This window comes from Centroberyx affinis, unplaced genomic scaffold (assembly GCF_046629955.1).
Source record: "Centroberyx affinis isolate AG114_WGS23_722 - 3 ecotype Tasmania unplaced genomic scaffold, CSIRO-AGI_Caff_v1 ptg002428l_1, whole genome shotgun sequence".
NCBI classification, from domain to species: domain Eukaryota; kingdom Metazoa; phylum Chordata; class Actinopteri; order Beryciformes; family Berycidae; genus Centroberyx; species Centroberyx affinis.
Genome location: NW_027280673.1, coordinates 222,241 through 233,801, shown reverse-complemented (window position 1 = coordinate 233,801; position 11,561 = coordinate 222,241). Strand labels below are relative to the sequence as shown.

At 41.9% G+C, this 11,561-nt stretch overlaps 1 protein-coding gene across 2 annotated transcripts; it reads right to left on the bottom strand.

Moving 5' to 3' along the window:
- Positions 1-376: 376 nt before the first annotated feature.
- LOC139656258 (intelectin-like) lies at positions 377-11,107 on the bottom strand. 2 transcript variants are annotated; one of them, XM_071533773.1, is made up of 8 exons: positions 11,022-11,107; positions 9,402-9,455; positions 9,134-9,187; positions 8,733-8,980; positions 5,509-5,667; positions 4,137-4,257; positions 3,794-3,897; positions 377-1,274 (listed from the first exon to the last, which is right to left on the bottom strand). In XM_071533773.1, the coding sequence occupies exons 2-8, from the start codon at positions 9,448-9,450 to the stop codon at positions 1,122-1,124; spliced, it is 888 nt and encodes a 295-aa protein (XP_071389874.1). In that variant the 5' UTR covers positions 9,451-9,455; positions 11,022-11,107; the 3' UTR covers positions 377-1,121. The 2 variants fall into 2 exon arrangements, with proteins under 2 accessions (XP_071389874.1, XP_071389875.1); XM_071533774.1 differs by lacking the exon at positions 5,509-5,667.
- Positions 11,108-11,561: the final 454 nt, after the last annotated feature.

The window sequence follows — 11,561 nt, the reverse complement described above, 5'->3', positions numbered from 1 at the left end:
GCTGTTCTTCCTGAGGAGGTTGTTCAATGTGTGCAACAGGATGCTGCAGATGTTCTACCAGTCTGTAGTAGCCAGTGCACTCTTCTCTGCTGTGGTGTGCTGGGGAGGCGGCATCAAGGCAGGGGAAGCCAGCAAACTGAATAAGCTGGTGCAGGACGGAGCGCCTCTGGCGTTCCTTTATGCCTGCAGCCATTGGACTATTCAACACCATCAGCGACTTCTGTGTCAGTTAGTCAGCCATGACCCGCCCCCCCCACCCCCCACCCTAACTGGCACTAATGACTTAAACTCTTGACTATGTTGCACATAGATATTACGTACCCCCGTATTTGCACTGTAAGGGGATCAATAAAGTGCTATCTTATCTTACCGATGGAGGAAACACTGTCTACACATACTACTGCAGAATTATGATTCATTCTCAGACTGACTTGGTTAATTTCATTCACTTTCTTGCATAGCCTTATTAATTAGGTTCATAACCTGCTGCTGAACAACACATTTACAGTCATCAGATAAAAAGAGAAAAGATTTAAATTTAAAAAGATTAAAATTTAGATTTAAAATAACCAGGCTTCTGAAAGGAGAAAATCAATACAACCACAGTACATTTTAATAAATTGTATGAAGGACAAAAAAGAATCATACATTGTTGATAATGTAAGCCCAAACAACTAGTTCACTCTACAAAAAACTATAAACAAAATCCACTAGACTGAATTGAAGAGTTGAAGACGTTTCCCCAATCAAACCTCCATTCATGTGACTAACGACTCTCACATGACTTCACACCTACAGAGGTTAAATTCCCTACCACTCAGCAGAACTGCTGAAGCTTCTAGGATGAGTGGCAAAACATCTTCAACTCTCAATTTTAAGTTAAGTGGATTTTTTTTTTCTTTTACATCTTGCTATCTGGATGACTGAATTGAACCTACACAGTTCACTCTACAGTGCCACACTTAAGTGCTAATATGATACTATTACTATTATAGACGCTATCAGTGTTGTCTCAAATTGTAATTCCAATTTAGAAGCTAAGAGATATAAACCTGGCCATATTGCATGGCCATACAGAGTAGCTGGGCCCAGCTCAGAGATGCAAAGAACATGAGGGAACATCAGCGATAGAAGAGCAGCACAGCTGCCTCAGTAATTTGCCTGGATGCACTCCATCCACTGTGGGTCCCATAGCCATTCCAGTCAAAGGAAGTGAAGTCTCCACATTGTAATGGTACACCCTCAGGGAAGTGTCCTCCTCCACCAATACAGAACTATGAAAATACACATACACATACACAGACTTGTGTTGTTATATTTGAGACAACATTCCTCTGTCTAGCATTACTTCTGGTTTAACCTTCACCCTCAACCCCTACATGTCTAACCTTAAAGGAATAGTTCACCCATAAATGAAGCATCGCGTTAGTTCATGCAGGACACGGACGTCACGCGTTGCTAGTCATCTACCAGCTGATCACCACGCACACCAATCATAATCCATTCTCATAACAAGGCGGTCTATTTAAATGGCCTCCTCCTACACTGATTCCTGCTTCACAACTGCTGCACACTCTGCTGCTTGGTAAAGCTTTATGCTACTGCTGCTGTTACTGGTCATGCTGCTGCTCCTACCTGCTACAAGTTGCCGCTGGTCGCGCTGATTTCTCGGGCTCAAGATGTCTCATTTTCGTCAGATGAAGAATCTCTAGAGGCAGCACCATCGGCCTCCAAACCCACTGTCGCAGCTCCTATCTCGCAAACTACAGTCTTATAATACCGCTTCAAGAAGGCATTGTCCAGGAAAGAATGGCGTTTGCGCGACTCATCCCGCCGCGACTCTCGCAAAGGAGCGATAGTCCGAACTCTGATTACGAGCCGACGGCCGGTCATAATATCAGCTCTCACTCGGTCGTGAATGTCCGCTTCAAGCCTGGAAACTGGTCTTTTCTGCCAGCTTCAACGGCCATTAGACCCCACCGCGGACCAGGGCCTTCCCATGGAATTTCATCGCAAGCAATGACGTCATGACGCCGATAAGGATGCTGGGAGTTGTAGTTCCCATTGCTCCACTTCACCTAAGCTATTTGCATTGAATATTTGCTCTTATCATGGTGCAAGCATGCATCATTATGGCTGGCTGGCTGAGCTCCATTTTCGATTCAGTGTTGCTGTGTATTTAAGCATAATGCTGACATGCTGCTGCTTAGCTGGGATTGTAAGGTTGTACTACAATTGCTTGTTGCTTTACATGAGTCAGAAATAGTTAAATGCAGCTCATTTTAGTGAGAAGCAATTTTGTTTTGGGGGATTTTTGCGCTCCTCAAAGAATCTCTCCCTTATATTCGACTGGACTCTTGATATTGTCTCAGCTCAAAGCATGAGTGCATATAGCCTAATTGATACTATTGCTGTCATCAATAAATTGCATATGTCATAAGAGATGCTGCATAAGGTGGTTGACTGGGTTTCACTGCTCTGATTTAGGTAGTATGACCTCACACGGGATGCATGCCTGCATCCCTCCCAAGAAGCAGTAGGTGATAGCTGAGGTCTGCAGCAGGCTTGCTGCTCACATAGATATTTCACATAACCGTAGTACGTCCTCTTTCAAGGTGTATCTTGCATCCTTGTTCTTTAATATAATGAATTTCTGAGGTCTGCAGCAGGCTTGCTGCTACACATAGATATTTCACATAACTGTAGGATGGCCTCTTTCAGGATGCATGCTTGTATCTCTTCTCTGTAACTCTGACTTACAACTTAGCAGAGGTCAGCAACAGCATCGTCTGGTGCCACTGCTTGAGGTCTGCAACAAGCTTGTTGCTACACATTGATCTTTCTATTATTGATCAGCTGGTAACTTACTAAGAATCGTCTGCACCAGTTATGTTTGGCATATGGTTCTGTGGTTTGGGGGATTTGCATGGCGCCCCTGCTATACCTTCAGCATGCTTGCTGGGTAAGCAGGGAGCTGCTACAGCAGGGCCATATCCGCCAATCATAACTGTATTACCTTTAGTTGCAATTAATGGTTTTATCTTGTGACTAAAGTGTTCCTGACTGAAATGAAGCATCGCGTTAGTTCATGCAGGACACGGACGTCACGCGTTGCTAGTCATCTACCAGCTGATCACCACGCACACCAATCATAATCCATTCTCATAACAAGGCGGTCTATTTAAATGGCCTCCTCCTACACTGATTCCTGCTTCACAACTGCTGCACACTCTGCTGCTTGGTAAAGCTTTACCTCCACCTCCCCAGCCTCCACCTGTTATAGTCTATGCAGTTGAGCCCACGGTGGCTCTTAAGTATCAGCACTGCTGAGTGTTGCTGCTCCGGCTCTGCTCTGTATTCTTCCATGGGGGATTTGAATGGCGCCCCTGCTATACCTTCAGCATGCTTGCTGGGTAAGCAGGGAGCTGCTACAGCAGGGCCATATCCGCCAATCATAACTATCTTGTGACTAAAGTGTTCCTGACTGAAATGAAAATTCTGTCATCTACTCACCCTCACTTCACCTGTGTTTCAACTGGCATGAGGGTGAGGCGATAATGACAGAATTTTCATTTTTGGGTGAACTATTCATAGTAGTCATATTATAGCTATGAGGATTTCTGGACTTCACAAGTAGAGTTTAATCCTGTACACACTGACACTCACCCGCACACACACACACACACGCACGCACACACACAAACATGCATGCACACAAAGACATACTTCTTTGTTGTAATTTCTGGCATTAGTGACCTACTGCAACAAAGTAGTCACATAAATTGACTCTCACATGTTCAATATGGCATCCTGTCGGTTTGGTCCCAGAGCAGATGGCAGTGGCAGTACCCTCAGTGTTGATAGCTCTTAAGGTGATGTAGCCTGGGGTAAACTGACCTGTAGGAGAAGCACAAAAAATACTTTTCAGATTCAGTCTAGGGCCTGTATGTGTTTACATAAAGATGCTTGAAGCTAGATGCAACAAGCTTTCACTGGGCAGATCACATGACCACAGAAACCTGCACTTACTACTGTGCATTAGTACACATTTTTTCAATATTGTACCAAGTTCACAACTGAAGAGAAAAACACCCCATATATGCTACACACAACATGATCATTTTAAATTCACTTACTTCTCGCATTGGGTCCATAAAACATTGTTGTGGTCTCCGTATTTCCATGATCATATATGATAGGGAAGGATGGTCCATTGTTGGTAAGGCAAGACCCTGCATTGTATCTCACTGGGTAACGCTTTACATTGAAAAAAAAGAAATGTTAGTACTATTTTCCTACAGCAATCACAGTGAAGCATTGAGAGCTGTATAAAAAATACACATCCAAGCATTAAACTGATAATAATGCCAATAACTGTTTAAATGTAGCCCTTCTACCTGTATTACTAAGCTGCTGTAAAATAAATGGGACCAAACCAAATGGAACTTAACAATCATATCAACAGACAATCAGCGATAACAAAACCATCACACATTCAGAAAACAAAGCTTCTACTACTGGCTCCATTCAGGCCCGCTCAAAAGAATAGAAATACTGTAGCTCGATGTGACAGCAATGTTATCAGTACAACATAGACCAAGGCCAAGTACTGATGAGGTACAAAATGCTTGCCATGTCAACATGTGTTAATGAAATAAGGATTCTTCAAAGTCTTTTTTTTTTATCTCAAAATTATGTAATTGACAATATCCAAACACTTCTTTATTCAAATTTCCCAGGAGATAAAGCCACCATATAGCCAATCTCGGCACCCATTGTCTATCGATCTGATGACAATTAGACTCTGGGGGCGACAGCCAATATTTTGGGGTTTCTGGTGTAGCCAGCGGACATCTGGGCCAAGACTTCCATCTCTTCTGTGCGCCGGTCATTGTTTACAGTCCGATTAGCAACTTTAGACGCGAGAATAGAGTTGGAGTTGAGAGATGACGTCTCATATGCAGATATCTGTTTATAGAGATTAGCCGAAATGTCGTCTGGACCTAAAACACCTATAAAAACTATCGATGTTTGTGTATTGTGTGGAGAAACGTTCTGACTGTAAACAATGACCGACGCACGGAAGAGGAAGTCTTGGCCCGGATGTCCGCTGGCTACACCGGAAACCCTGAAATATTGGCCGTCGCCCCCAGAGTCTAATTGTCGTCAGACCGATAGACGATGGGTTTCAAGATTGCTATATAGCCAACACTTGTGGTTTAACATTGTAATTTGGGATTTTAAAAAGCTTTCCTTGATATTTTGTGGTACTTCATTTTTCAGAATACAACTTCATTACTATCGTAACAACAAAGCAACGAACCAACAACATCAAAAGTCATAATATAAAAAAATGTTTGCAGTAATGTCTATTTTGAATGAAATTCAAATTTACTCCCCGATCACTCCTTGAAACAAAAAAAAACACTCTAGGCTTCCAAGTTAACTCAACAGTTCATCTAAGGTTATGTACAAGTGGAGAATGTATTGATGCACAGTAGATCTTACTGAAAAGAGTGTGAAGAGGTTTCCCCCATATGTGGGTAAGAAGCGGCTGTCTGTGTGGTACCGTAAGATGGCTAAGCTTGTCCAGTTATCCCATGGGCTGTTGTTGGGAACATGCCACACTGACATATCTTCTGCCGCTAAGTCATAGTAACCAGGATTCTGGGAAAGAAATGGAGCAAGTGAAGCAACCTTCCCTGTGTATTTTTTCTTTCAACTGCACTTCATGCATTGATTTTTTTTTCTCATGAATTATGTTAATCAAAATTAAATCATAAAATCACAAGAGACATGGCCTGTCACGTGACGCGGGACGGAGATGGCTGCTTGAAAAGTTTGCTCTGGGTGACATAGCCAAAATATCCTGAAACTACATTTATTACAAGCCTATTTATATAGTTTTTGATACAAAAACATAAAGGATATCAGACCAGGCAAAGAGTACACCTGATATTAAAGAGCTGAGAAAACTGCGTTCAACGACATCACAGACTCCTCAACTTCGAACACTGGAAGGCCGCGCCCGCGGTGCCAATAACGGAGCTTACTAAAATACACCATATGCTGGAAAAAATCTCCAATGAAATGGCTGAACTAAAAGAAATTTCCGCAATCGCTCACACTGTTTATGAGAAACTATCCTCAATTTTAACCCGGATGAGTGAGGTGGAAGAGAGAGTTAGCCACATGGAAGACGCCCACGACTGGATGAGTGCTAACCCAGCTGCGACCAAGTCAGACCTCCAGGAGCTACATGACAAATTGGCCATGGCAGAAGATAGATCTAGACCCAATAACCTTCGGTTTGTTGGCATAACAGAAGGAAGAGAAAAGGGCAACACAATTGCATTTCTCAGTGATTTCCTGCCATCAGCTCTGGACATTGACCCCCCACTTGGAGGATTCGAAATGGACTGGGCACATAGGATTTCTGCCAGCTGCCAATCCACACCTATGAACCGGGAGAAGCCCAGAACTATTACTGCATGTTTTCTTCGATTTTGTGACCGGGAAAACATTCTGGAGGTGGCCAGAAAGAAGAAACGTGGTTTGGGAAGGCAGGCAGGTGATGATCTTCCCAGACTACTCAAGAGAGACCCAGATGCGTCGGGAGGCATTCAACCAGTGCAAGAAGGCCATGCGAGAAAGAAAGATGGGTTTCAGCATGCTCTACCCTGCACTGCTGAAGATCAACACCGATGGCAACACATCCCGCGTCTTCGAAAATCCTGAGAAGGTGATGGAGTACATTCAGAGGCTTTAACCAGCTTGTTCTATCCTGAAGATGGAACATCCTTGACTGAGAAGGTGATGGAGTTTTTGTAGAGACGTTAATCAGTTTGTTTAAGTTAGTGGGAAAAGATTAAGAAAAGGTTTGGTATAAGGCCCAAGATAACTCATTTAACTTTACTTTACAGGGCTGTTTGAGTTATAGGTATACAGCTTACGGACAACGGTGATTTTCATGTAATATTTTCCTTTTCTCTGTCTGCAATCTTCTATTTTATACCAGGATAATATTCTGTGAGTGAACTGTTCTTCAACTTGGACGTGGTTATCAGTATTACAGAGACCGGACAATGTAGCCTACTTATAATAATCAGTTTCAGCTCTGATCAGTTTCAGATGGACTGGACATTTATGATGAATAACTGGACAGTGATTCTTGTCTAACTTTGGTTATTTCATTTGCTTAGGGTAGGCCTCTCATGGATGGGGCTAATGTCTTCTCCTAAAGGCTATTAACAGGTATTTGCTGTGTTGCCTAGAGGCAGGCTCAGGGAGCCACTTTGTCTACTGTCATGGACTTATAAGGTTTATTGGAAATGGTAAGCCTATGTTTGTAGGTATTGTGTTATGTCGTAGCTTATGTTTATGTACAACCCCCCTCCTTTTTTTCTTCTTTTACTCTGTCATGTCAAAAGCCGTGGAAATTCAGTCAAGAATTATGGCCCACACCCATTCAGATGACAAATAATAGTTGTAATGGCGGCTTATAAGAAGTTGTATTACTCCACTTGGAATGTGAACGGTTTAGGGAACCCAATTAAAAGGAATAAAGTGATTCATGACCTTAAGACAAAGAGACAAGACATAATATTTTTTTACAAGAGACACATCTGTCTCTACAGGAATCTGGAAAACTATGTAGGGACTGGATTGGACATGTGTTCTTTAGTACAGGGTCTAGTAAAAGTAAAGGGGTTGCTATATTAATTAGTAAACATATACAGTTTAAAAGAGATAAAGGATGATGAAGGTAGAATGATTATAGTTCTGGCAGACATTCAAGGACAGTCGGTGATCCTGGCTAACATATATGCGCCAAATGGGGATGACCCAGCATTCTTTATAGATTTGGAAAGCAAACTGCTTGGGACTGGAGACGTCCTGGTTATTCTAGGAGGAGATTTCAATATAGTTCTAGATCATATATTGGATCGTACTGGTAGCTCTAATCACAGTAAACCTTTAAATTCAGTATTATTAAAAGGAATATGCAAATCCCTAGGCCTGACTGATGTATGGAGGATAATACACCCAATAGAAAGGAATTATACCTTTTACTCTCATGCCCATCAAGTTTATTCAAGAATTGATATGTTTCTTATTTTACATTATTATATTACTTCCTGCTGTAATGTCCTGTGGAATTGGGAATATTCTGATTTCAGATCACGCTAGTGTCACCTTAGACATTTCACCATGTCAGGAAATAAGACGATCACATAGATGGAGATTCAATTCATCCCTCTTGCAAGATTTAGCGTTTAAAGAGAACTTAGAGCTCAAACCAATATGTACTTGGAGCTCAATCTACCATCAGCGCCCTCTGCTGGTATTGCGTGGGAGGCATTGAAGGCCTTGCTAAGGGGAATTATCATTCAGCATGCTTCATATAAAAAGAAGTTAAACTCTACTCAGCTGTTGCAATTGGAGGAGAAAACAGAGACTGTTGAGACTAAATTACAGAAGAATATATCTGCAGATGAACTGAGAGAATTGACCCAGTTAAAATATGAATATAATTCCTTAATTTCTAAAAAAAAAAAATTAATTTGCTATGTTCAGGGCTAGACAATCCCACTTTGAATCAGGTCATAAAACAGGTAAATTATTAGCGAGATATATTAAACTTCAATTCATCCATTGCGGCAGTGAGATCTCCAGGAGGAATAATATTCAGAAAAACACAACATTATTTAGTGAGAAACCATCTACTGTACCTTGAAGTCATCAGAGGTGGCACTTTCTGCCGTTCCAAAGATGTTTCTGTTGGCCCAGTTCCCATCTCCGTGTGGCAGATTAACGTTGTCACCCTGCTGGCTGGACCAGCGGTCACCCAGTGTACATTTGCCATACATGTTGTTCTCATGTACGCTCGCCACCAGGGTCCAGCCACCGCCTGCAGTGGTCATGTCACAGAAAGTCTGGTAGACCGTGCCATGAGCAGTGGTCAGGTAGTGCAACCCATCTAAAGGAGTGAAGACACAGAGGAGTGTGCAGTATTTTGTGGCATGAAAATGTCTGGTAACAAGATGCAGCTGACCGGATCAAACACAAAAACAACAACAATGTAATAACATGTGATTACTAAGGTTGCACTGTGTTGTGCACATCACTTCACCTGTGTTAACACTGAATTCATCTTTTAGTTGTTTGCAGCTTCTGGGCGCAGCACCTGCACAGAAAAGGTCAGATTCTGATTCATGGTTTCCTAGCGTCACCACCCTGTCCACATGGATTACTAGTGTTTGTCAGTTCAGTCTTAAAAATATGCCTCTATTACAATGTGTATTTGTATAAAACACATCATTTTCGTGATTACAAGCAGGAGACAGTATCAGGGAAGTCAGTAGAGATAGATGATGAAGTGCTGTAGGTTAATGCCATACCTGACACATGGTGAACAGTCAGGGGAAGGATAATGAAATAAATAAGCATGATGACTGAGGAGACAAAAAGCAAATTTAATTAAAGCTGCAACCTAGCAGCACCCACTGACTACGAGCAAACAGAAATCAGTCACAGAAAACAATATTGTTGGCGAGCGGAGCAATAGCTTTTACGCACACAATCCACTACACTGTATAGGCCTATAAAACACAGCATAAGGGCCCCAAACCAGCAAATTACTTCACACATGTACACACAAACACAGGGAGGGGGGACTGTGTGTGTGCCCAGCCTGTGTATAACACAGAGATTCAGCAGAAAGCGAGGAGGGGCTGTGTACGTTCCTCCAATTGTTTGTTCTTTTTTGTAACGGAAAAACAAAAAAATGGACCATGGTTTTGTTTTTCTGTCTTTAAGTTAGTGTTAAAAACATGAAACAATGTGTATTTTTGTTTTCGTCTCTTGCTTTCAACTCTTATTTGTGCTGACAACACCTGTTGTTGTTGGACCTTTTTTTCGTTTTCTTGTTAATCAGATCATCCACGCCAAGACAGAAATAAACACACAACACACTAACTAAAAAGCGGGAAAACAAAACCATGATCCGTTTTTTTCGTTTTCCTGCTTCAGATATAACAAGACTAAGAGTCTAACAGTCCCACGGCGTATTTTGTGGAAGCGTCTCCGCCGGGAGTCGAACTCGGGTCTCCTGCTTGACAGTCTGCAGTCTAACTCCCTGCGGGCCACGTGACTCATAAAGTGGTGAACAGAGCGACCGACCGACCAACCAACAATGCTATCTATAGAGCTCCTGCTGTCGCGGGGCTAAAAAAGAAAAAACAATTGACAGAACGTACACGGCCCGAGGAGCATAAAACACTGTGCTTTTTTCAGAGAAAACACAACAGAGCCCGACCTAAGCCCGAATTATTGTCCTTATAACAATGTGTTTTTGTAACCGTACTGACTAATCTATGCTGACAAAAATTGTTTTTGATCGTGAATGTTTTAGTTTCAGCTAGACTGAGCTGGCAGAGTTCTGTTTTGTGTAAAAGATTTAGAATTTATTAAGTTTGCCGCTCTCATGCACGCACATGAGTTACGGGAGAGAGAGAGGGGGTAGAGTACTTTCAAATTCTTGCTAATTTCTCCAAAGTTGCCTACCTCAGCTTTAAGTCATTTCTTTTTATGAAGACTAAAAAACTAAGTTGAACTTTGGACTGATGGTGGTGTTAGAGCGGTTGCTGTATTAACCTCAAAATGTGTACTTGCATTTCTTGCACTCTATCGATGTGCTAATTTTTGTAAAAATTGACCAATCAGTGGGCTGCCATAGACCCCCATTGCAGAAAAAAGAATAAGAAAGAAGGCCTACAATAACAAGAGGGTGCTGACACACCTTCGTGCTTGGCCTCTAAATATCAGTTACACCATTCTGACCCCAGATTTAGTTGTATCAACATACTTTTAACTTTACACTGCCATATATGCTAAACATTCATTTGTTCAACAAATTGAGATTATTATCTGCACTCTTGGGCAGGACTGTCAACAACCATTTCTTGATTTAATTTAGAGACAGTTTATATTTAATTTAGGGACAATTTCTTGTGACTTACCTGGCTAAATGCGATACGCACACAAGGACAGACCAGAACTTTCTGTACTTGCTCTTCTTCTCTCTATACTCTGGATGGTTCTCTGACAGATGATTCCTCTAAGAATGAGGGAAAAACCGAAACCGTGGCATAATATGTTGTCACAACAAAACCCTCCTGCTTTGGACTTTTCCCAACTCACTGCCCACCAAACACAACATTAGGGAGTGGCCAGCCATGGTGAATTATACTGTGACTTTCGGTGAAAGTCCACATACACGGTGATCTATCATACACATGCGTGTACTTCAGTGAGCTGAAGACTGACAGTGAATTATTTAGGTCAAAGCACCAGAAACTTCCAGACTGTATACAGCAATAACACAATAACACAAATCAATGCAGGCCTAAACACAGTGGCAGCCAGATATTTGGCTTACAGTCACACACAAAGCTACACATAAGATCAAAAATGGTGTTGCTACATTTATAACATGATTAATTACATGCTGAACATCCTGGAAGTGGAAACATTTCCAAGATAACAAGCTGAAAACTATA

What these genes read in the sequence shown, in the direction of transcription:
- LOC139656258 (XM_071533773.1), bottom strand. Translation starts at nt 9,450, where the DNA reads ATGCTTATTTATTTCATTATCCTTCCCCTGACTGTTCACCATGTGTCA. An exon ending in ACCTCTTCACACTCTTTTCA is followed by an intron (nt 4,258 to 5,508) that starts GTAAGATCTACT and finishes TTCAATGTAAAG; the next exon opens with CGTTACCCAGTGAGATACAA. An exon ending in TTATGGACCCAATGCGAGAA is followed by an intron (nt 3,898 to 4,136) that starts GTAAGTGAATTT and finishes CTTCTCCTACAG; the next exon opens with GTCAGTTTACCCCAGGCTAC.